The following is a 23,792-nucleotide window of genomic DNA, read 5'->3' on the forward strand; positions in this document are numbered from 1 at the left end:
TCAAGTCACTTCCACCACTCTCTTTTTCTCTTTTCTATAGGCATACATACTTTATTCACATACCAAATAACTCACCTCATAGAAACGCCTGAAACAACAGCTAGTACTGACAAGGACCGGCGCGTACCCCCCCCCCCCCTACTGTGTTAAATATCATATCTCATTGGGATTTAGAGTGTCATAAATGTTTTCCCTTAAGCCATATATTATTACATACATTACCAAATATGAATCCATTGAAAATGTTGTTGTAAAGCAATCTTACTGAATGCAAAGGAAGCACCCTGTTTATCAGTCTTACCTCCTTCAGGTTTCTGTATAAGAGATCATTATTCTTTTCCAAAAATCCTGCAAAAAAGTTGACATAGTAAGTGTTGACACTGACAAGTACAAGTATTTAGATGCTAGAGGGTTTGTTAGTACATGCACCTGGGTATCCTATGGTCTTACAGCATAAAAGAGCTATACTTGGGTCATAAAATGACTAGGAGTCTAATATTCTAATTTGAGTGCACCCTAGAAATAATAAACAATGTTAGTAGTACCAGAAGCAATGTGATATATCTATATCTGACCGAATGATTCAATCTGTTATACTTGAAATTTGTTGAAACATAAAGAAAATTAAAGGGGTCATCGGGTGAATGATACCAGAACAGGTTTCAACCTAAGCAGACATCACCGAACAAAGGAATATTCTGGGATGGCTATTCTTGGTAATTGTTAGTGAACTGATGTTAAGCTTCACTGGATGGCCCCTTTAAGAATCTTCATATCAGCCAAAAGGCTCCCTATTCCTGCCTTGTCATTCTTAACTTTCCATCGGTCTCTCATTAAGTGCAAAGGAATGTTCCAAGTGCACATGTACTCTGCAAAAATGGTTGCATTACATAGCACAATACATTTGCATATTGTGGGTAAAGGCTATTCAAATGTGGCACTTGCATCTAGCTTGCTTCAGAATGGCTGAAAGGAGAATCAAATTCCGCCTGAACGTATGCTCGTATTGGAGAGAAATGTAGCAATATGCACACAATCATCATGCACACGGAGAAGAGTATCAGTGAACACTCTATGCAGCCAAAAGCACTGAAGTGACTGATAAATGTGAATCCTTATCAAATAAGTAAAGCGATGTACAACAGGTCCATGATGACTGATTATACAGAAAGCTTAGTTTGTAGATATTTCACTTTGAACCTCCCCCCATATAGAATCTACCACCTGACCACCTCCAGGAATGGGTGTTGAGAAACTATAGGATAAACCAAGAACAGTTGATACTCAATTCATCAATCTCCCTGGAGCTAGGTGCTATACCAGCCACCCTTAAAACAGCAAAAGTTACAGGATTTTGAAGGAGGTTAGTTTGGATCCTGGCAATCACAACAATTTTACACCTACGCTGAGATGCTCATCACAGGGACACTTTCTTAGAGGAAAGTAGATGAACAACTCCAGGACAAATTTGATTCTAATGTGGATCAAGATTCCAGCCTTGGCATGTTGCCAAAAATATCTTTGTTAACTTATCCAATAATGATGCTGGAGTGTGTAGATTGAGGACAGCATCTCTGTTGCATCTGGCACATCGGATGAAATGATTATACTCAATAGATTATTATTAGTCAGTGCCTAAAAGGGGACACACATGCAGGACCTTTCTCTCAGTTAAAAACAAGAAAGGGGGGGTCTGTTGTATTTGAATTTTCTTCCTGCAAAGTGGACTATAGGTTTCCTTGAGGGTTCCTGCTGTCCTGTTTCGTGCTGTCCCCAACCCTATTTATCTATGAAGGACTTAATTCAGTTTTACTTACTATTAGATAAGCCTGATTCTGAGATAAAAACAGGCCCCTGCTAAACTGAACACAACCTTGAACAAACTCTTAGCCCAATGAATAAAACTGACTAAATGTAGATATTTCCAAACAGATAATCATTGTAGGTCCAGCCAAGATAAATAGTTCTAAGCCATCCACAATACCCAGACCATATGCAGGGACAGAAAAAGATAACTTCTTGTGACTCAGGAACTCCATTCTTGGTATAACTCATAGATTCACATGCTTTGAAGATTCTCAGTGATAAGAAGGGAAATTCTAAATATACTTGTAACATTGTTTAGAAATAAAGCTGAAATCATCACTTAATAATGAAGCCCATCCAATTCATTTGTTTCCTCATTTGTCTCTTAGCCAACTGAATATATAGGCTTTAAGGTCTGCCCCAAAATCATCTTCTCTATGGTAGTGGAAAACATGTGGTACATGCTTACCATATTACACAACACTGGGCTTCTGGGTGGATTACATGTAAGCTAGCAAGGATAGCAATGATAACAAATCATATGTAAGTAACTTTCTTCTCCAACTCTGGATCTCAAATTCTTTGATCAGAAAATGAAGCAGTGTTTATCTGGAAAGACAGAAGCTGTTCTAACAGTTACTGTACTTTAACTGTGCATCTAAAATCCAGAAAAAGTAATTGGCTTTTGTTCTAAATTTGTTTGTTCTGTCAATAGTATATTGTGGAGTTATTCAGTGTTCAATGTATGCAATGCTATCACTCATTTCAAATTAAAAGAGGAACTGTCTTTGCAAGGTTCCTCTCAAAGATGATGGTTACCTTTTCAATGTATTTCAGGTAAAGCTACAGTTTGCAGATGTAATGGTTGGGAGATAAATATTGTGCAATGGCAAAAAAAGTATTTTTCCCACAAATGTCTCTATTTGCTAGAAAAGAAATGGCTGAAATACAGATGGCTACACTTTTAGGAAACATCTCAAAATATCTTTAATAAAAGAATGTAAAGTCTTTGTAGACATTCATCAATACTTTGAGAGGCTAAGAAATGCAATCACATGGAAAATAACTGATGCCTGATGGTATGATAATAATTGATGAAGACTAGGTTATCAACCGTGCTCTCCAAATGGAGTACAGTGATGATGTTTTCTATGACAAGGAGGTCACCATTGGGAGTCCAGTCTTTAAAGGGGTGAATGTCATGTGTGTGCATAATGAAGCTGAGATCACTGGACTCAGCATCTTGGTAGTGGATGATCTGGATGATCTTAGAGAAGCACAGTTATTGTTGGAGGAAGACATATTGATAGTGACATCAGAGGAGACCGTGAATAGCAAAGACCAGGTCTTAAGTTCCTTCATACTGGCTCTAATTGGGGTCTACGAACCTCTGAATCTCTTGCTTGATGTCTAGAATCATAAGTAGATTCTGTCTGAAAGTCCAGAGTGGCATTGTAAGGGGAACAATCCATTTTGTAATTTTCCTTTTTAGCTGGGACCACACCTTTGTCTCACTCTCTCTCACATGAGGCTTAAAAGGTATGTGCTTATGACACTTAAGAGAACCCTAAAGAGACATACATCTCACAGAGGCAGGTGAATGTTCATTTTCCATAGCCTCCTCACCAGGAAAATGTACCTTCTTTTGTGAGACTTCAATATCACAGAGGAAAAACTTCACAAATCATGCTCATGATGAAGGAAGGAATTAAATGCACTGTATTGATTTTGTACATGCTAGGGCAATCACAGAAAGTGTTACATGCTATGTAAAAATTGAAGCGGCAAAGGAAACGGCACAAAGAGGTGTAATAGATAATCTTACCCTATGCAAGGATAACAGGAATTGCTCATTCGGTCTTTTGGGATTTTTCTGAAATGTTCCTAAAGGTGAAGAATTACAGGCTAGGAGTTTGAAAACAAGAAGACTTGAAAGTATTGAGACCTTCCGCCGAATTGTTTGTATCTTGACAACATCACAGTAGGACTGAATTTGGAAGCCGACCTTAGCAGGTGGTTGAAAAGTATGGTGTAAACATTTAGATAGGAACTTTTACCAGGTAAGCGGTGGGTGAAGTGAATACCTACATCTCAGAAATTCTGCTCTTCACTGAAGTATGTTAGGTTCTATGACATCACTCAAGGCTTACATTCACTTCACTCACCAAGCTAGAATCCCTGAAGCTGGATGTCCTGTTTAACATGGATGGGACACCGCTGCAGAGAATTGTTTTTATCTGCTGTTACTCTGAGGATCACAATAGCCACTGTTCAACCATGTACCATCTGCTTTTCCTGCTGCTAAATGTCCCATGTTCAAATGACAGATATACAGGCACCAGTGGACAACCACAGTAAAAGGCTGCTGAGCAGTGCATTGGCAGCACTGCATCATCATTGTGGGCGTGTTCATGTAGAAGGGAAGGTCCTTTTTAAGTACACATTCTTTGAAAAAAACACAAGCTTCTCGGTTCATAAAACTGGTGAAGTTTAAAAAAGTGAGTTGCAAGGTCCAGTGTTTCGTAACTTCACACAGACCTAGAGCTGAACCATGAAAGGCCTTGTTGAAAGAACAAAGATTTTTACATTTGACATTTTATTTGACTGGCAGCCGTTAAAGTTAATTGAAGGACAGTGTAATGTGTTTAGATCTTTTCAGGATTCTGCAGAACATATATTGCTGTGATCAACAAGTGAAAGGGCCACATCAAGAGTCAGGGTAGTTCATTCACAAGTTTGCTTAAAGTCAAGGACGTAGATGGAGCAACTTGTTCTTAATCAGGTTGCTTGCTTACTTGGTCAATTATATTTTCAATTTAAAGGTAATCCTCTGGGAGGTGTGTAATGTAGATATAATACATAGGTTTCTGCAATCTCTGTATAAATGGCAGTCTCTAATTTCTTTATAAACTGCGACTTGTGACTCACAATGCCTCCTGCCAGCAGCCAGGTGAAAGGCAGGTTAGGTCATGGAGCATATCTGAAGCAGCTGTTAAAAGGACTGAAAACAGAACCTTGCTTTTCTTTCTTCTGTTGAGCAGCTTACAAAGACAAGCAGAGAGACCATGTTTATGTTTTTGCACTTCTTAGATAGAGAAAAGCTAGAATCTGTCTGCATGTTTCTACACATTCATAGCTACTGCATCTTTTTTTGAACAACTGACTTGTATTAAACTGTTTTTAACATCTGCTTGCAGCAAATATCTCACAGGCTTTTTTTGTGTTTAGTTTTGTACTAGAGGTTTTATTTTTATTCTTTATGTTTGCAAACATGCTCTCTCTTTCATATGAAAGAGCTACGCATCAAGGTTTTAGGTGCTTTGTGGGGAAGATGATGGTGTGACCATGTATTATATGGGATAAACTACCCCTGATGTGCATGATAGGGCTATTGCAAGCCATCTCAGACTGCCATAACCCTTTAAAGGAACTCAGCATTCGGCCTTGTTCCTCCCTATGGTTATGGAACTCCTCTGTGACTTGCAATATCTTTATAATGTATGGCAGGGGATACTTTACTCCTTTGGAAATACTTTGCTTGTTTTCTGTTTCATAATGTTAAGAACATTTCTTTGAAAAGAGCAAGGATTCCTCCTAGAAAGTAGGCAAGCCATCTATCAAAATCTTGTGTAGTAGAGCTGCCTCTAAAAAACATTAAAGCTCATTATAAACCCATATCAAGCAATTGTAATTGTGAGCAACATTTCAACATGTCTACCTAACACAATGTGTTGTGAGAGAATCTAAGCTGAGTTTGAGAGGTGGAATTGAAACTCTAATTACTAAATGATAAAAGGAAAAAAAAAACATAAACGGTGGATATAGTTTTAAATGGTGTTCATGTAGCCTTTGTGAAATAATGACTTCATTAACGAAACAAGCAGTGCTTGATTTGCAAAAAATAAGTACCGGGCCCTTATCAGGAGGCCACTGCAGCTTGCACCTCCAACTGCCCTGTCAGTGCTGCCAATTACTCAATCACTAACCATCATACTCCTACAAGTGGGACAATTCAGAATATTCCAGACCCTAAAAGGAATAACAAGGGCTTGGGAGGCAGGAATCAGTCATTTTTTAGGTAGATTGTATGTTTAGCAACTGTTGTTCTGCTCTTCTTTAAATTACAATAACAGCGCCACCATGTGGCATACTATCATAGGAGCCGATATTAACAATTAAGTGTTGGTGCCAAGCACCGGAAACCACTGGCTCAAATTAAGCACTGGTAACGAGGATTCAGACCTGTAATATCAATCTTTGAAAGGTCCAATACTGGAGAATGTAGCTCAAGAAGAGTAGCAAATGTTAAATTCAACCTGTTTCAATAGATCAGTAGCATTCACTTTTCATACACCATTCTGAAAGAGGAATATCATACTGTGATTGGAGAAATGATTAGTAACAAAGCTTCAACAGTAAGATGCTAAGTACGAAGAGATGGCCAAAAAAGAAATATTGTGACTTCATAAGTGCAACTGCTTGTCTTCATGGCTTTCAGTGAAAGGTGACTTCAAGGTGGATTGTCCTTCATTTTAAATGCAGGAAAGGAGCTTTCTAGCCCACACGCTCTCAAAAAACAGAACCAGAGGACTCTTAACTTCTGCTTCCCTGGTAGTAATGCCTAGATCCAACTACATAAGACAGGCCTTTCTTCCTTCATGCCTAGAGGTTATGTAACAACCCACCACCAAAGATGAGGGTATGCCTCAACTTGTTTTTCATACAGAAGATAAATCATCACACTTTCAGTTGTAGAAAGGGGTCTAGAGACGACTGAGTTTGTAAAGGTGCAATTTATACGTGCATTTCTTTTTTCTGAAATATAAATCTTATATACTTCTTTTACATACTACTCTATGAGTACATACTACATTCAAATTGTTCTAATTCTAAATTGGGCTGTTTTGATTGTCTGCTTTAAATATTACCCTTTAAGGCAATGTATTAAAGTAAACACTGCCTAACTATATTACATTTGAATTCCACAAAAAATGCAAAATTGAGGTCGCTTTAAAGAAGAACTTTGTCACAATTACTTTTCTCTTCTAAACTTACTTGACAAATAATAATCCACTCACCTACTGCACAGTAGGTCACCTCTCCTGCATAGTGGATAAGTCGGAAATCAACCCAATCAATTGTTTTCCGAGCTGCTTGATCTGCAAGTTTCCGGCTAGAGAAATAGATAAGTCAAAAAATAAAGTGTGAACATCTTGAAGTAAACATTTAAAGACTGGCAAGTCATAATTTTTCCCTTTAGCATTAAGATGTTACTTAGAAAGTAGAACATTTCCAAGCAGGGTCAGCTTTAGGAGATGCGACCGGAGCGGCCCCTCTGGGTGCTGACCTGGAAAGGGGGCACTAACCTTGGAGGGGGGGGGGGGCTGTGATCAGTAATAACTTACGAATTAAAAGCACCTGATGCAGAATCCCTTATTCGGCTACGTTTTCAGGCAGCAATAAAAATGTCAAGCCAAATCTTGTGATTGATATTCCTGCTAGAGAAAGAGAAATTGGAGTTTTGTCTAGTAGGGGTAGTAGCGATTTTAACTCACCATAAAGTAACACAGAGGGTTAATATGCCTGCTGCATAGAACAGATCTGTATGTTAATGTGGATAACTGAGTGGATTAGTAGAGACAAACAGGGGAGGCTCCTCCACTATGGCGGAGGAGCATCGCCCCCAGTCCCTGCCAGCAGCAGGAGCTGCAAACCTTTAAAAATAAAACAATAATAAACTGTGTTTATTATCGTTTTATTTTTAAAGGGGCGGGGCCATGGGGGTGACGAGTATTGAGGGGAGTGTACAGAGCAGTCCCCTCAGTGTGCATGTATGTTTAGCTGGCTATCTTGGGCTAGCCAAACACACATGCATCAAGGGCTCTCTCCAACCCGGCACTGGTGTTGCCGGGTTGGAGAGAGCAAGCTCAGGCTCCCAGTCTGCATTGGAGCACCCAGCCAGAGCACTCCCGCCAATCATAATGCTGCTTTGAGCAACGTCATGATTGGCCTAAGGGCAGGCTGGGTGCCTGGAGTGCGGTGGAGAGGCGGCGAAGTACAGGTAAGTTTTTTTAAACATATTTTTTTACATTTTTGTTTTATTCTCCCCACACCCGCCCCTTTTCACAGTTGCCAGCCGCGACTGCAGCCAACCTTTACAGCGATTTAAAACAAATCACATATCTATGAAAGAAGGACTATGGAGAGGTGAGGGGCACTTTTGTTGGGTGGTAGTAAGGGAATCAGAGGAAGAGGTCATGGGAGGGGGGGGGGGGGAAATATTGTCCATCCGGGCACCACCAGCGCTAAAGTCGGCCTTGTTTGCAAGTATCTAGAAGTAACATCTATGTGAACTAAAACAAACCTATCCTCATCCTTCGCCATATCCCACCCCTTGAGCTAAGACAATTAACTAACACTCCCCATTCCTGTCTTCCCTCTTTTTCCAGTTAACAAGTGTGTATCACATTCATATTAAGCACGGACATTGATGATTTCTTTAGTGGCTGTTTCTGTTTAATTATGGGGTCCTGCCTATAGAGTCATGAGAGAGTGTGAAATAAAATCCTTCAATTGTGATTGTCATCTCAGTCGTATAATTGATTAGCTAGGCCACGACTACTAAATATGCACCAATGTCCAGCTTTTTCCACGTTTCCTTCAGCATACCTTTGAAGTATTAAGAGATAAACTTCATTCTGAACCAGGTTAAAGTAGCATCAGAAGCAATCCTGCGCTGAAGATTCTGCTGCTCTGGCCCTGCTCCTATAAGCACATTTGCATCCTGCCAATGGTCCTTATACACTAATCACATACTACGAGGCATTCAACAATGTGTTAACGTCCTTACTGCCCCTTCATTGTTGCTTGAGGGATCACTTCCCAGCAGGAAGCAGAGGAGAAACTTAATGCATCCAATGTAAAGATGATGGAGATTAATCTGTTGCTCTGAGGAACAAATGAAAGGGCAGAACATAAGAGTTTCAGCTTCGACCTGAGGCCTGGCCTCTGTTTCACAGCAGTAGGTTAGGATGGAGGATCAGCTCCATCTTGGGTGAACCAAAATGATAGAATTTGAGACTGTGGGGAGTGGTTTCTCATGTCCTGAGGTGATTATACTTCTCCTCAGTTTGAAGGGGTTCCAGGAACCATAAACAATGTAGTCCACCTCCACTGTAGAATGGCTGCTTGGTACTATTTGGGCCTAGCAATCCGGTTTTAGAAAGCGGAAAAGACCACTCTGAAAGGCACCAGCTGTGAGCTCACAGCTCAAGGTGACCTCTCTGACTGAAATGTTGCCTTTTGACTAACTGCACACTATAGAATTAACATATTCATGCATTATAAACAAATCTTCACAGTAATCAGCTATTAAACAGATAAGAGCCTCTTAAATTTGAAAGCACATTGTACCTAATGGAGGTGATAAGCTTGGTTCCAATGCCAGCAATCCTATTGATGAAACACTGATTTTGGAGACTTCCTGTTGTCATTAATGGTCTCCCTTGAATTGTGTACAATGCCAGCGTCACAAACAACCAGATGTTGTGATTACTTATGTATCTGTGTTCCAAGACTATTATTGTCTCTTGAGCTAGACTTGATTGCCCAACCTTGCTACATTTGGAAGGTTAAGTGTACAGTGGTGTAACGAAACTTGAGGGAGTCCCACTGCACAGTACATAGAGGGCGCCCCCTCCAGACTCACTCAAGAGCTCTCAGGTCAAGATGCTGTGCTGAAGGGGCCCCCTGGAGCTCGGGGTCCCCACACCGCAGGGCCTGTGGTGGCCTTTGTTACACCGCAGTGTACAAAGAGAATAACTTAACAATCCAATTAACGTGTAGTAGTACATGAGATCAAAGGATAGCAGTGGGAAACGACCAATGCTAATGACTATTAATAAGCAAAAATATAAAACTCACCATGGATACTGCCCAGTAACAACTGACTGCAATTTGAACCCAGACAAAAAATCCTCATAAGTTCCCTTCAAGTGAAAATTGGGGGACAAAATCACAGGGATGGCGGCCCACATTTCCAAGCCACCCAAACCAGACATAGAAGAATTCTTTCACCACCACAGGTGAGGTGACAGTGGCAAGAAACTGAAGCCATGTCATAGCCTGAGAATGTATACACAAAGGGGCCTGAGAGTCACTTGTCTACCTCCATGAGTACCATACACCCTGCTCTTTTGCTGCAAATCAAGGCCTCACTTTAAGCCCAGCCTTAAGAGGTGCATTTCAACTACATAACAGCCTCTCACAGGTGGCAACAGGCCACATTGTGACAGCTGCGTAGCCACACTGACTGCTGATTGACCTCGGAAACCAGGACCTTCCAAGTTACTGGGTGTGGTGATGGGGAGGTAGGTGAAGAAGGGAAACACGCTCCTCAATGCAGTCCAGAGACACCTCAGCAAGAGGACTCCATATCTTAAATAACTTCAGGCTTGATGGTCTTTGTGAATAGAAACAGCGCCTCCACAGCCTTCGATAACCCCGTGCAAAAACATAGGCAGGATTTCAAATGGAGACTGCTAATTGGGAGAAAGACTAATTACAAAGGAGCCATCATCTCTTTGACCGGTGGCATCCCTAGGTTTACCTCGTCAGTTTTTTCTCTTTTTTAAAGGGAAAGTAAAAGATGGCAGCAAGACCACTATATATTGAAACCCATCCTATAATTTTTTTCGGTTAATTGACTTTTACAATGTTATTTAAACAAAATGAAGTAAATGTCATCACCTATGCATATTAATATTGTTTCAGTCACATGATGAGTTTAAATCTAGATTTTAAAAAACGTTTTGGGAAATTGGTATGCGGGCAGATATATTCAGTGTTCAAGAATATTATCCCTTGTAAAAAAAACTGCAATTGACAACTTTGGAATCATTACACAATAATTATTTTAGGCATTCACATTCTATGAATTACTTATAAAGGGACATATATTGAACGTCTTGGAATGCACAGCCAAACATTAGGAGACAGATAGTGGGCCTGAGAACAACTTTGGAGGAGGTGTTAATCCGTCCCAAAAGTGACGGTAAAGTGACGGATATACCACCAGCCGTATTACGACTTCCATAGGATGTAATTGATTCGTAATACGGCTGGTGGTATATCCGGCACTTTACCGTCACTTTTGGGACGGATTAACACCTCCTCCAAAGTTGTAATCAGCCCCAATATACGTAAATATTTGATGTCGTTGGGGGTAATTATCATTTCATATACATGTCACTCTCGAAATGAAGTACAAATTACCACTTATTCAATAACGAATACAAAACATAAGGTACACAAGCTAACCGGCAATCTAATTACATGAACCGTGTTGTTTGGTTTTATAGGAGTATTTAGACTACCCTCTATCATAAGCTTTATAGATGCTCTAATCATTTCTGCCACAATACTTCGATGCTTCGTATTTAGATTGCAACTGGCAGACCACACTGGCATTTCATTGTGTTTTGAACTACTTTCCATTGGCCAATGTTTTACAATCAATTTGTCAACGTAGTCTTTGTCGTCATGATCTGAACAAATGAACTGGGACACCTAGGAAACACTATTTTGTAACTCTTTACCATCATTTACCAAGAACAAGAATGATTTCACCATCGTCTTTTTTCAAGATAAATGTCTCTAAAGCAACGTCTTCATAAACGACCTCAATGCCCATCTTGTAATGAACAACGTTGGGGGGGGAGGTGAGTTCTAGTGTCTTAAAAGTGAAGCTGAATGCCAGTGTGTGCATATATAGGAAATATATTTGCACTGACAGTCTAAGCTCACTAGAAATTATGCATTTCCCATTTGAATAATCTATCTGTTACTTCGTGGTATAATGGAGCAGGACTACTACGTTGTATCACTATGATAGGGCACTTTTTGTGTAAGATTTGCAAAGTATACATGCGTACGTCAGGAAGTGAGGATGGTCTCCTACTTTCTCCTCCAGCTTTGCCAGGAAACTCAAATCTGTAGCTTCTCCGGGCCGTAGGCATTCTTCATCCTTAAACAGCAAAGATCTTTTGTTAAATTATTTAGACGGTAAAGAAGGTGCTTTATGAAAAGTAGTGCAATTGTCTCAAAGAAACAGAGCTCTTCGTTTTGAACCTCTTATACACACTGAAGAAAATCCTGGTGGTCATGGGCATGATGTTGAGTTCTCATATTTTTTTTATTCACTCATTTCTGTCATGCTAAGACATAGAACCAATGAATCATTTATTAGAAGAAAAAGTTATGCACTTTTGGTAATGTTAGTTCTGGTAGGTACAGTATTCTATCATGCAATTTTTGTAATGTTAGTCCTGGTGGGTACAGTATTCTATCAGTAGATGGTTTTTTAATGCAGCAATAGCCTTCCCCATGCGGAAACCTTGCAAAAACGTTTTCATGCTGTTACGGAGCGCCGAATGTCACTTGAGTCCCATAGTGTCACAGTGACACTGTTGGTAACCTCTGACAACATGATGCATCAATGGTGCAGCCATTAATATGCCCCTCAATTGACAGATATTCCTAGTCATAAATGAAATGTGAAGAATCGAGGAATGTGAAGGGAGGTGGGTGACCAAAAAAGAATCCAATTCCCTAAGTCCACCCACCCCATTCTGAAGGCACTCAATGGCAGTGCTTAATTTGAGCCAGTGGTTACAGGTGGGGTTCACCGCCTCTCTTTTTAGGTTGAAGCCTACCAGACAATCTGGTTTCAAAGACATAAGGGGTTATTCTAACTTTGGAGGAGTGGTAATCCGTCCCAAAAGTGACGGTAAAGTGACGGATATACCACCAGCCGTATTACGAGTTCCATAGGATATAATGGACTCGTAATACGGCTGGTGGTAAATCCGTCACTTTTCCGTCACTTTTGGGACGGATTAACACCTCCTCCAAAGTTAGAATAACCCCCATAGTGGGGACATTCCAAAAGCTTCTCTAGGAATCCATTCTTCCCATTGCTTCCCATTGGTTTTGTGTTTTGTATCATTTGCTTGCTTCCTATTTGATGGTTTTATTTGTTTTAGGCTGTCCCACGTCTTAGTCCCTCAGAGGAGCATAGCCTGTTTAACACCACTCTGACTAGCTCCTTGTAATCTTTCACGACTGTTCTCTTGTTTCAGTTGTCTCCCTTATGTTAGATCAGAGCAGTAAACGTGATGTATTTAGTTGAAAAGGTTTCCTGCTCCTATCTTTCTGCTTGAATGATTGTCCTTATCTTGATCACTACCAATGATCAATCTTGCATGCTTGTGAGGAACAATGTTCTGTTTTCGAGCCTGTTTATTTTGGTCAATGTTCATGAGTAATAGTAGTACTTAAATAATCCTCTTCCATAATCTCACACCCATGCTTTAGGCGACAGTAGTACGGGAGTGGGGGGTGCTGAAGTACCCACAAAATAACCATGCTGGAGTTCAGCAGTGAATGAGCAATAAAGAGGTCTTAAAATATCTTTGTTTGTATCTTATCATGTGCTGTGCATTCAAAGAAAAAGGTCAAATGTCAGTCTCTGTGAGGTTGGTGTTTACTTTTCTTCCTCTAACTGTAAAGTGAGAGAATTTATGTGAAAATCTTGCTGGGTAATGGGGGTTGAAAGGGAAGATTGTGGAATGTTATTTCTTCTAGCACAAAACAAAATGTAAATGTCAGTAAATTAATTGTACACATATTTCAGAATACATCAGATTTAGGGAAGCACAAATGAAGCACATTTCTGGTAATTGTGAAGTGTGGTGTAAACAAATATCTCAATACAATAAAAAAATCAATACACTATGGGGGTCATTCTGACCACGGCGGTCTCAGACCGCCGGGGCCAGGGTCGGCGGGAGCACCGCCGACAGACCGGCGGTGCCCCGCAGGGCATTCTGACCGCGGCGGTTCGGCCACAGTCAGACTAGGAAAACCGACGGTCTCCCGCCGGTTTTCCGCTGCCCTACAGAATCCTCCATGGCGGCGGAGCGCGCTCCGCCGCCATGGGGATTCTGAAACCCCCTACCGCCATCCTGTTCCTGGCGGGTCTCCCGCCAGGAACAGGATGGCGGTAGGGGGTGCCGCGGGGCCCCTGGGGGCCCCTGCAGTGCCCGTGCCCATGCCCATGGCATGGGCACTGCAGGGGCCCCCGTAAGAGGGCCCCACTTTGTATTTCAGTGTCTGCATTGCAGACACTGAAATACGTGACGGGTGCCACTGTACCCGTCGCACCTTCCCACTACGCCGGCTCAATTCTGAGCCGGCGTCCTCGTGGGAAGGTTGATTTGCCCTGGGCTGGCGGGCGGCCTTTTGGCGGTCGCCCGCCAGCCCAGGGCAAATCCCAAAATACCCTCAGCGGTCTTACGACCGCGGAGCGGTATTTTGGTGGGGGAAGTCTGGCGGGCGGCCTCCGCCGCCCGCTGGACTTAGAATGACCCCCTATGTGATGCCGATTTCCATTCATTATCTTTTGTATGTGGTATAATTTCACCAGTATAACTGTAAGTCTGTGCAAATGTAATGGTTATTTCAACTGAAAATGTGTTTTATGTAATGACAGTGTGCTACCAAACCATAAATACTTCACTCTATTCCACTATAATCCACTCCACTCTATGACATTCTACTCCTCTCTATGCCACTCCACTCTACTCCTCTCTATGCCACTCTACCTCACTCCACGCTACTCTATGCCATTCCACATCCTTCCACTCTATGACACTTTACTCCAGTCTATGCCATTCCACTCCATGCCACTCCACTCTACACCATGCCACTCTGCACCAGTCTATTCTACCCTACGCCACTCCACTCTACAGCACACCACTTTACTCCACTCTATGCAACTCCATTCTATGCCACTATACTGTACACCACTCTATCCCACTCTTTGCCACTCCACTCTGTCCCACTCAACTTCACTCCACAACACTCTCCTCTACTCTATGCCACTCCACTCTACATTTCTCCACTGCATTTTATTCCACTCTACACCACTCCATGACACTCTACTCCATTCGACTCCATGCCACTCCACTCTATGACACTACTTTAGTATATGATACTCTACTCTCCTCCACACTATGCCACTCTACACCCCTCCACTCTACGCCCCTTTATTACACTTCACTCTACGACACTCAGCAAAACTCTAGTCCATGACACTTCACTCATGGACACTCCATGCCACTTTACACTACTGCCACTTTACACTACTCTTCTCCACTCTATGCCACTCTACTCCACTCTACACCCTCTAGTCTATGACATTCTGTTCCATGCCACTTCATTTTATGACACTACTCCACGCCACTTCATGACACTCTACTCCACGCCACTCCATTCTACAACACTCTACTCCATTCAATGCCACTCCACTTATGCCACTCCACTTTGTGACACTGTATGCCACTCTAAAACATCCTACTCCACTCTATGCCACTCCACAACATTCCACTGTACACCGCTCAAGAACACTCTACAGCACTCCATTCTACATCTCTCCACTCTACTCCACTTTATGCCACTCTACGACACTCCACTCTACAACACTATACTCCACTCTTTGACACTACTCCATTCCCTGTCTGACAATCTACACCACTCTATGCCACTCCACTCTATGCCAACACACTCTTTGACACTCTGCTCCACTCTAGGCCACTCCACGTTAATACACTGTACTTCATTCCAGTCTATGACAATCTGCTCTCCTTTATGCCACTCACTCTACACCACACTTGCCACTCCATTCTCCGCTCTACCCCACTCCAGTCTATGACTCTCAACTCTATGACACTCTCTGTCACTCCACTCTACAACACAACACTATATTCCACTTTACACCCTCCACTATATGCCACTCTGATCTACAATGCTCTACTCCTCCCTATGGCACTCAACTCCACTCTACACCACTCCACTCTATGACAGTACACTATACAATACTCTACTCCACTCTACACCACTCCACTCCATGCTACTCTCCTCTACAGCACTCATTTTATTGGCATGTTGAATTGCAGCCATGCTGGTGTAAAATATGGCTAAAACACATTGGCAAAGCCAATAGCTATTGTATAGGCTTGACCTACTGGCTTTGCAAGTGCTTGTTTTGGGACTGGTACTTATTTTTCATCATCAGTCTTTGACCCAGAACAAGGGAAAGAAAGGGAGCAATGGGGAAAGAAGGAGGAAGGTAAGCACAAAAACACTGTCACAAAAGGACAAAGTAGGGATGAAACTGAAACTACAAGAGCGAGATAATAGGGCAGGGAGAGTATGGTTGTTGATGAAGGATGGATTAGGTGGAATTGAGATTAGATAACTCTAGTTATCAGTACACTGACATTCAGCAGTGGAACAGCAGGTTTTTGAGTAAAACGTTAGAGCCTAGATCCTATTATTTTACAAATTAGGCACTGCACAATAGACAGAAGCCACAGACACATTTTTGAACTTCGATGGGGAACATAGTAACTATGGAGCCCAGTATCAAAACAAAACCAACATAACCAAATGTATGTCAGGAAAACTAATTATCTGTAAGCTGGTTCTCCACCATGGGGATCTTGATTGGATTCATACATTTTCAAGCTATCCACTCATTTGTTTGAACTTGAAGACTTCTACAGACAGAAATCGCTATTCAGCTAAATATATCTTTTTAAAACATGCCTGTGTAAAGACCACAATAAGTGAATGTATTTATTTCCTTTAAAAGAAATACAATTTGAATCATAAACCAACTATATAAGCAAGGAAGGACTGCCACACCCTTTCTCTTTCTATTTTAAACCAAAAATCCAGTGAAATGGTGCAGAATGAATTAAATGGACAACATTCATTAAAACCTGAAAACCATTTTAAGGTGGTTGTAGATCCGTGTCACAGGTGCACAGTAATGGAGATTCGTAGGCGGTAATTGATATCTATCTATATCTATCTATCTATCTATCTATCTATCTATCTATCTATCTATCTATCTATATATATATATATATATATATATATATGATTTTTATTCAAGTTTTTGTTGTCTGCTGAATAACAATTCTATAGTTCCTTTCTTGGTCTTTGGGTTTTCCTTTCTTTTTCTTTCTTGTCTGTTTTCTCCTGGGATCTTTATCCTTTTCCTTTCTTCTTTTCGCAAGGAATGACTCAGGAGGCGCAGGGGGAGACAAAAACAAACATAGAAGAGGGTTGGTGAAGAGGTAAGTATTGCCACTATTTTCTTTCCTTCTCTTTCTTTCCCTTTTCTTTATTTTTTCTGTCTATGTCCCTTTTCTACTTCCTTTCTTTTCCCTTTTGTATCCTTTCCGTTTTTCTTTTGCTTGCTGGTCTTGCCGTCTTTCCCTGTCTGTACTTATTATTATTTTTGTCTTTTTTTTTTCCTCGAGTTTCTTTCCAGTTTCTGCCTTTTCTTTGTTCACTTAATTTTGGTGCGCGTATAAACAAGTAAACCAAATAAATGAATGCTCTTTTCCTCTTTTATCTCTATTCTTTCCTTTGATGTCCTGCCCGTTTGTTCTATACCATGTTTATAACAACCGTGCAAATAAACTCAGATTAAGCAACCCGTAAAAAAAAAACAAAATATATCAATTGTAACACGCTTGTGTTGTACGTTATCCGTGCTGCCACAATTCCCAGGAGAAATCACTCAGTTTTCCTTCCCGGTGAACAGAACAAAAACATCGGCAGTGGTAACACCCAAAACAAACAAATGACACAGAATTATAAAACCCTTTAGGTGATTTTTCCTCCCTCCCCCCACCAGTCCTGATTTGCTTTTCCCTTGCGTCCTGTTTATAGGACCGTACCTGATGAGGCCACGCTCTCCCCAGAGAGTGGCCGGTTGGTATGCCTCGTCACCTCCTGGTCATTCCACTGGTTCTTTGGGCAGTCGTCGGGCTGCTGTTTCCGTCCTCCCCTCAGTGCTGGCGTCTTCTACTCCTACACTGTGTGATCCGTATGGCGTGGGAAGCAATTCCCAAGCACCCGCTGGCCGCTTGGTGACGTTCCTTTCCCCTTTAAACACCCTGCCTTCATCCACATCTGACTCCTGATTGGATGCGAGGAGTTGTACATCCGGGTCATGTGCGCCAGCCGTGATGATGCCCCCGGGGAACTGCTGGGCCGGTTCTCTGATAGCCGGCCCGGCACATTCACTCCCCCTGGACAGTGGCTGTTGGAGCCACTTGCTAGAAGGATATCTGGACAGGTAGTCTGCGTTGGAGAGAAGGGAGCCAGGCGAATGCTGTACAAGGAAGGAGAAAGGTTGGAGTGATAAAAACCACTGGAGGACCCGTGCATTGGTATCCTTATGGCGTTCCAACCACGTTAAAGGGGCGTGATCAGTGAGTAATGTGAATAACGACTGGTTAAATAATATCGCAAGGATTCAACAGCCCATTTGATCTCGAGACATTCCTTCTCAAGGGTTGGATACCGTTGTTCACAGGGTAGACGTTTCCCACTAAGGAAGACTATAGGATCAAAAAGTAAATTTTCATCTTTTTGCGAGAGAGCTGCTCCTAACCCTTGATCGGAGGCATCCGTTTGAACCTGAAAGGGTTTTTGGAAATCAGGGCAATGCAGTACAGGTTCAATTGTCAGGAGATGTTTTAGGTGCTCAAAACTGTTTTTCTCAGTATCAGTGAGATGAGTGATCTGATTGGGCTTATTCTTGCCCAGTAGGGCAGTGAGTGGGGCTGCTATCTCTAAGAAGTGATGAATGAATCACCGTTAATATCCCACCATCCCTAAAAAAGCCCTCATATCCTTTTGTATTTGTGTGATGGCGTATACTATTTCTATCTGAGATTTCACCAGTCCATGTCCTATCACATACCCTAGGTAATGAGTGTTATCGTATCCTACTCTACATTTCTCGGGGTTTGCAGTGAAGCCTGCTTACCTAAAAGCGTGTAAAATACTGGTTAGGTGGGTGGTATGTTCCTTCCATGTTGTACTGTAGATAACAATGTCATCAAAGTAAGCAGCTGCATAGTCCTGAAACGGACGTAGCACCCTATCAATTAGTCGTTGAAAAGTAGCCGGTGCACCATGCAACCCAAAAGGGAGAATAGTAAACTGGTAGAGTCCAGAGGGAGTTGCGAATGCTGTTTTTTTTTTATCTTCTTCTTTCAGAGGGATCTGCCAATAACCTTTAGTTAGATTAGGGTGGTCATATATCTGGCCTTCCCTAACCGCTCAAGTAAATCATCAATTTTAGGCATTGGATAGGTGTCAAAGTAGGACAGAGCATTCAATTGCCTAAAGTCAATACAAAATCTAATACTCCTGTCGGGTTTCGGTACTAAGACTATGGGAGAGCACCAGGGACTGGTAGAAGGTTCAATAATTCCAGCCTGTAACATTTCTCTCACTTCCTGTTCTACTACTTTCCATCTGGTTTCCAGTATTCTATATGGCCTGTGTCGGAATACTCTGTCACTTATTGTTCTGAGATGGTGTTGTATTAAGTGGGTTTTTCCTGGTATTTTTGAAAATACATCGAGGTTAGCACTCACTAAAGCGGATACTTGGGAACGTTGTTCGGGTGAGAGGGAATCACTAAGCTGGGGCATAAGTGTTTCTCTCTGTTCTATTGTTTCTGTGGATATAGAGGTATATCACCTTCATCACCAGTAGAAATATACCTATTACTGAGGGGTTCATCTGTATCATGCCATATCTTTAGAAGGTTGATGTGGTATATTTGCTCTCTACCTGACACATGAGGTATTTCAATTCTGTAGGTTACAGGAGTGACCTGTTCCAGGACAGTATAGGGTCCCTGCCAATGGGCGAGTAGTTTGTTCTCTGTTGTGGGTAATAGCACTAACACTTTTTGACCTGCTAATGTTCGGTGTCTGCTGTGGGAAACATAATAGGCTTTTTGTTTTTCTTGAGCTTCCTTCAAACACTTATGGGCTTCTTCCCAATCAGTGTGTAAGGTTTCTTTTAAGTCTTTAGTGTATGTTAGAACATCTTTGATTTCCTCATCAGTCTCTTCCCACTATTCCACTAACATATCTAATACGGTACAGGGTTGTCTACCAAAAAGAAGCTCAAAAGGACTGTGTCCTGTGGACGACTGTACATGGGTTTGCAAAGCTTATAGAACAAGGGGTAATTTATTTTCCCAGTTTTTCCCTGAGTCGTTAATGATCTTGCGCAGGAGGTCCTTAATAGTTTTATTATAGCATTCCACAAGACCATAGACTGAGGTCCTGATCTGTTTTACCCCTAATGCTTGACATACTTCGGACATCAATCTGGACATAAAAGGAGTCCCCTGGTCCGTAAGGATCTCCTTGGGGAATCCTACTCTAGAAAAAAACTCTATCGTAGCTTGGGATATTGTCTTCGTGGTCATACTGGCTAGTGGAATGGCTTCTGGATACCGGGTAGCACAATCAACTAGGACTAGGAGGTATTGGTGGCCCTTTATGGATGGAATTAAGGGACCAACCAAATCCATGCCGACCCTTGTAAAGTGAACTTCTATTATGGACAAAGGATAGAGGGGAACTTTGGGATCAGTGGAGGGGTTTATTAATTGGCATTTGGGACAGGTCTGACAGTGTTTCCTAATATCGCCATATACGCCTGGCCATTACAATAGTTTGGTTATAACCTCCTCGGTTTTCTCCCGAGTGAGTATTGGACTTTAAGGCTATATGCCACGCATTCTTTAAGGTTGGGTCTTCTCTTTGAGACTGCTGAAAGTGTCCGGCAATGGACATTATGATCTTCGGGGACTCTTGTACAGTTGATATGTTTTTAGTAAGATCATCTTGATAATCGTTTTTGTTCTTGTTTTTTGTGATTTAGTGAGTCTCTTTTTTATGCTGGTTTCTGCTATATCTGAAGATACAAAGGGAGCTTCAGTCCACCAAGACTCAACAAGGTTTTTCTGATTTAATGTGTCCAATAGTTCAGGGAAGGCCTCATAGTCAGTCCCTATAATAAGATCTTCCCCTAAATTGGGAATCACCTCTATGGAGAGACACTCTTCTGTTCCCTTCCAGTTTATCCCTATGGTGGCAACAGGGTAGGTCCTCTTGTCTCCGTGTACACAAGTGATTAATGCTTGGGTATTTGGATCCCATTGCTCGGGACGCACATATGTTTGGTTCACTACACTTTGACTACACCCAAAGTCAATAAATATGATCCTCTCTTCTTTATTCACCCTCATAGTGGTAGTATATCTTGTCATAGTTTGTCCTAACCACAAGACCCGTCCTTTCGTTATTCCTATTTCCATTGGTTCTTCCTGCTCTTTTTTGAGAGGACAATGTCTCGCTATATGGCCCCACTCGGCACAATGGAAGCACTGTGGTCCCATTGTGAAATGTTTGGAGGGATAACATGGGCTACTGTTTTTTTCCATGCTAGGTCCTGGTAAAGCTTTTGTTAGGAGTGGTTTGGGATTAGGACCACGGGTGGCTATAATCGTGGGTTTCGCATGGGAGCTTTTAAACTCCGGGGCTCGGTGGAAGGCACAGGCGAGTTCAATAGCAGTGTTGTTATTGAGGTCAGAATGTTGTTGGATCCAGTTTCGTGTAGAGGTGGACAGGGCCTCTAGGTATTGTTCTAGTACCACAGTTTCAAACATGTCATCTTTGGACGTTTCTGTGGGCATTTTCCTGCTGCATACTGTACTCTATAATAAAGGGTACGAGGAGTCTCCTAGGGTGCCCATTTTGTTTGTCGGAACAGAACTCGATAGCTCTCTTGATCCAGTCCTACTTGTATGGCTTTCTTGATCTCTGTATATGGAGTGACACCTCTGGGATTTACTGCCTGGTAGGCAGCCTGCAAGTTCCCTGTTAGTAAAGGTGTTATGTACTGACCCCACCTCCCTGTTGGCCAATTCGCAGAACTAGCGTCCCATTCAAAATTAGTAAAGAAAGAATCAGGGGCTTCGTTGTCCTGATATTTTTGGAGGACACTACTGGGGACATTGAGGTGTACCTTACTACTTGCCATGGTCTCGGTTAACTTCCAGATAGCGGTTTCATGAACCAGCTGGTTATTGGTGATAATTGTGGCCTGACTCTTTAAGGCAGTCTGCAAGGCTTCTTGTTCTTCCTTGGCCTCCTTTAATTGCTTCTCCCATATCAGCTCTAGATGCCTCTGTCCTTCCGCCAACTGGGCAATCATATCAGCTAGTGTAGGTTTTTCCTCCATCACTGAACCCTGTCTGATTCAGGTTCGCCGAGACTAAAACAGATCCCACTTCTGACACCACTGTCGCAGGCACACAGTAATGGAGATTTGTAGGCGGTAACCGATATATATATATATATATATATATATGATTTTTATTGAAGTTTTTGTTGTCTGCTGAATAACAATTCTATAGTTCCTTTCTTGCTCTTTGGGTTTTCCTTTCTTTTTCTTTCTCTGTTTTCTTTCTTGCCCGTTTTCTCCTGTGATCTTTATCCTTCTCCTTTCTTCTTTTTGCAGGGAATGACTCAGGAGGTGCAGGGGGAGACAAAAACAAACATAGAAGAGGGTTGGTGAAGAGGTAAATGTTGCCATTGTTTTCTTTCCTTCTCTTTCTTTCCCTTTTCTTTCTTTTTTCTGTCTATGTCCCTTGCCCCCGGGAACTGCTGGGCCGGTTCTCTGATACCCGGCCCGGCACAATCCACTATTGAGTTAATCACTTGAGTTGAAAATTAGTTTATTTTTGTTGTCCATTGAGGCACACCTCCTTCAATACTTCACCATATCGTTGAGTTCATCAGGGAGGAGGTGGGGATTTTTTTATTTCTTCTGATACTACTTGTGGAAAACACAAGACAGCATAATCAACAAAATACAAAGTTGGTGTGAGCTCTTAGTGCAATTTGCAATTTTGGTGGAAAGTATTTCATATGCTCTAGAGACTTGGGTGCATCAGAAGTGTTGATGGGAAATCATAGAGGTGCCAGAATACACTGTTGTCTCGTCTTGTTGGGTGTCATAATCACTTGAGACAGTGCCCCATTGTCCTCAAGTAGGCTATGGAATGTGCATTGCTGCTTCTTTGTAAAGTGCTATTCATTTTGTTGTTTCATGGTACAGCACCCTAATACTGTGTAGTCCTGTGGCTGTAAGCAAATGCATGATCACCAACAAAGTTTTGGACTGATGCTGCTGGTCTTTCGACTGCAAAGCCACATTTAGAAATGTTTCTACCATGTAATAAACCTTTTTTCAATTGTGGTAAGTGATGGAGATGCATACTTTTGCCAATAAGATGACAACCACTAAAGCAGGTTTTTGGCCAGTTCTCAGAAAGAGAGGATGGTATGCCAGAGTTCTATATTTCTTCAAATTTCTTATTCTTGACACAAACCAAGAGATATGTGAGATGGGGAGTGATGGAGCAGCTACAGTTCCAAAGGGTAGGAGTCATGCTCTCATGCCAGGCAGGTTTGTTCTGCATGCTACTTTCCTTAGCTTGACCACACCATGCTTGATGGAAGGGCAAACAAAGATACTATGTTTGTTTTTATTTACTATTTAGTACTATTACTTTGAGTCTAACCAGACGGTTGCTATTGGATTTGTGTGTTCTAGCCTATACTCTCTCAAATTTAAAATCAATACTTAGTTTAAATCACTTCTGATTTCTCAGTCTTTGATAACAAAGTATTTTTTTTCTTGCAAAGCACCATATGCTAGTCCAACTGTACTCTTTAAAACCAACATAGCACATGCACCCACCACAAGACTGGCAAGTTTTAAATAAATAATAGCAAGGGAAACCCACGAGTAAGTGGAGAGAAAGAAGGGAGACCATGGGAAAAGTAGAACATGGGCTAACACTGTACACCAGTGGTTCCCAACCTGTGGGCCGGGGACACCTGGGGATCTGCAAAGCCTCCTCAGGGGGTCCGCGACTGCTTAAAAAATGTATTAATATTAGGTCCCAACTATCAGTAATGACTCAGTGGGGGTTCCCGGGTTCCAATAATGATTCAATGGCGGTCCCC

General features: G+C 41.8%; 1 protein-coding gene across 1 annotated transcript in view; it reads right to left on the reverse strand.

The window, feature by feature from the left end:
• Nucleotides 1-23,792, reverse strand: part of MYO1H (myosin IH) — a 570,182-nt gene that overhangs the window by 270,388 nt on the left and 276,002 nt on the right. The window contains exons 13-15 of the mRNA XM_069212716.1: nt 11,739-11,830; nt 6,885-6,979; nt 302-348 (exon numbers count right to left, since the gene is read on the reverse strand). Coding sequence (XP_069068817.1) covers nt 302-348; nt 6,885-6,979; nt 11,739-11,830 — 234 coding nt within the window. The remainder of the gene's footprint in view (nt 1-301; nt 349-6,884; nt 6,980-11,738; nt 11,831-23,792) is intronic.

This window comes from Pleurodeles waltl, chromosome 11, assembly GCF_031143425.1.
Source record: "Pleurodeles waltl isolate 20211129_DDA chromosome 11, aPleWal1.hap1.20221129, whole genome shotgun sequence".
NCBI lineage: Eukaryota > Metazoa > Chordata > Amphibia > Caudata > Salamandridae > Pleurodeles > Pleurodeles waltl.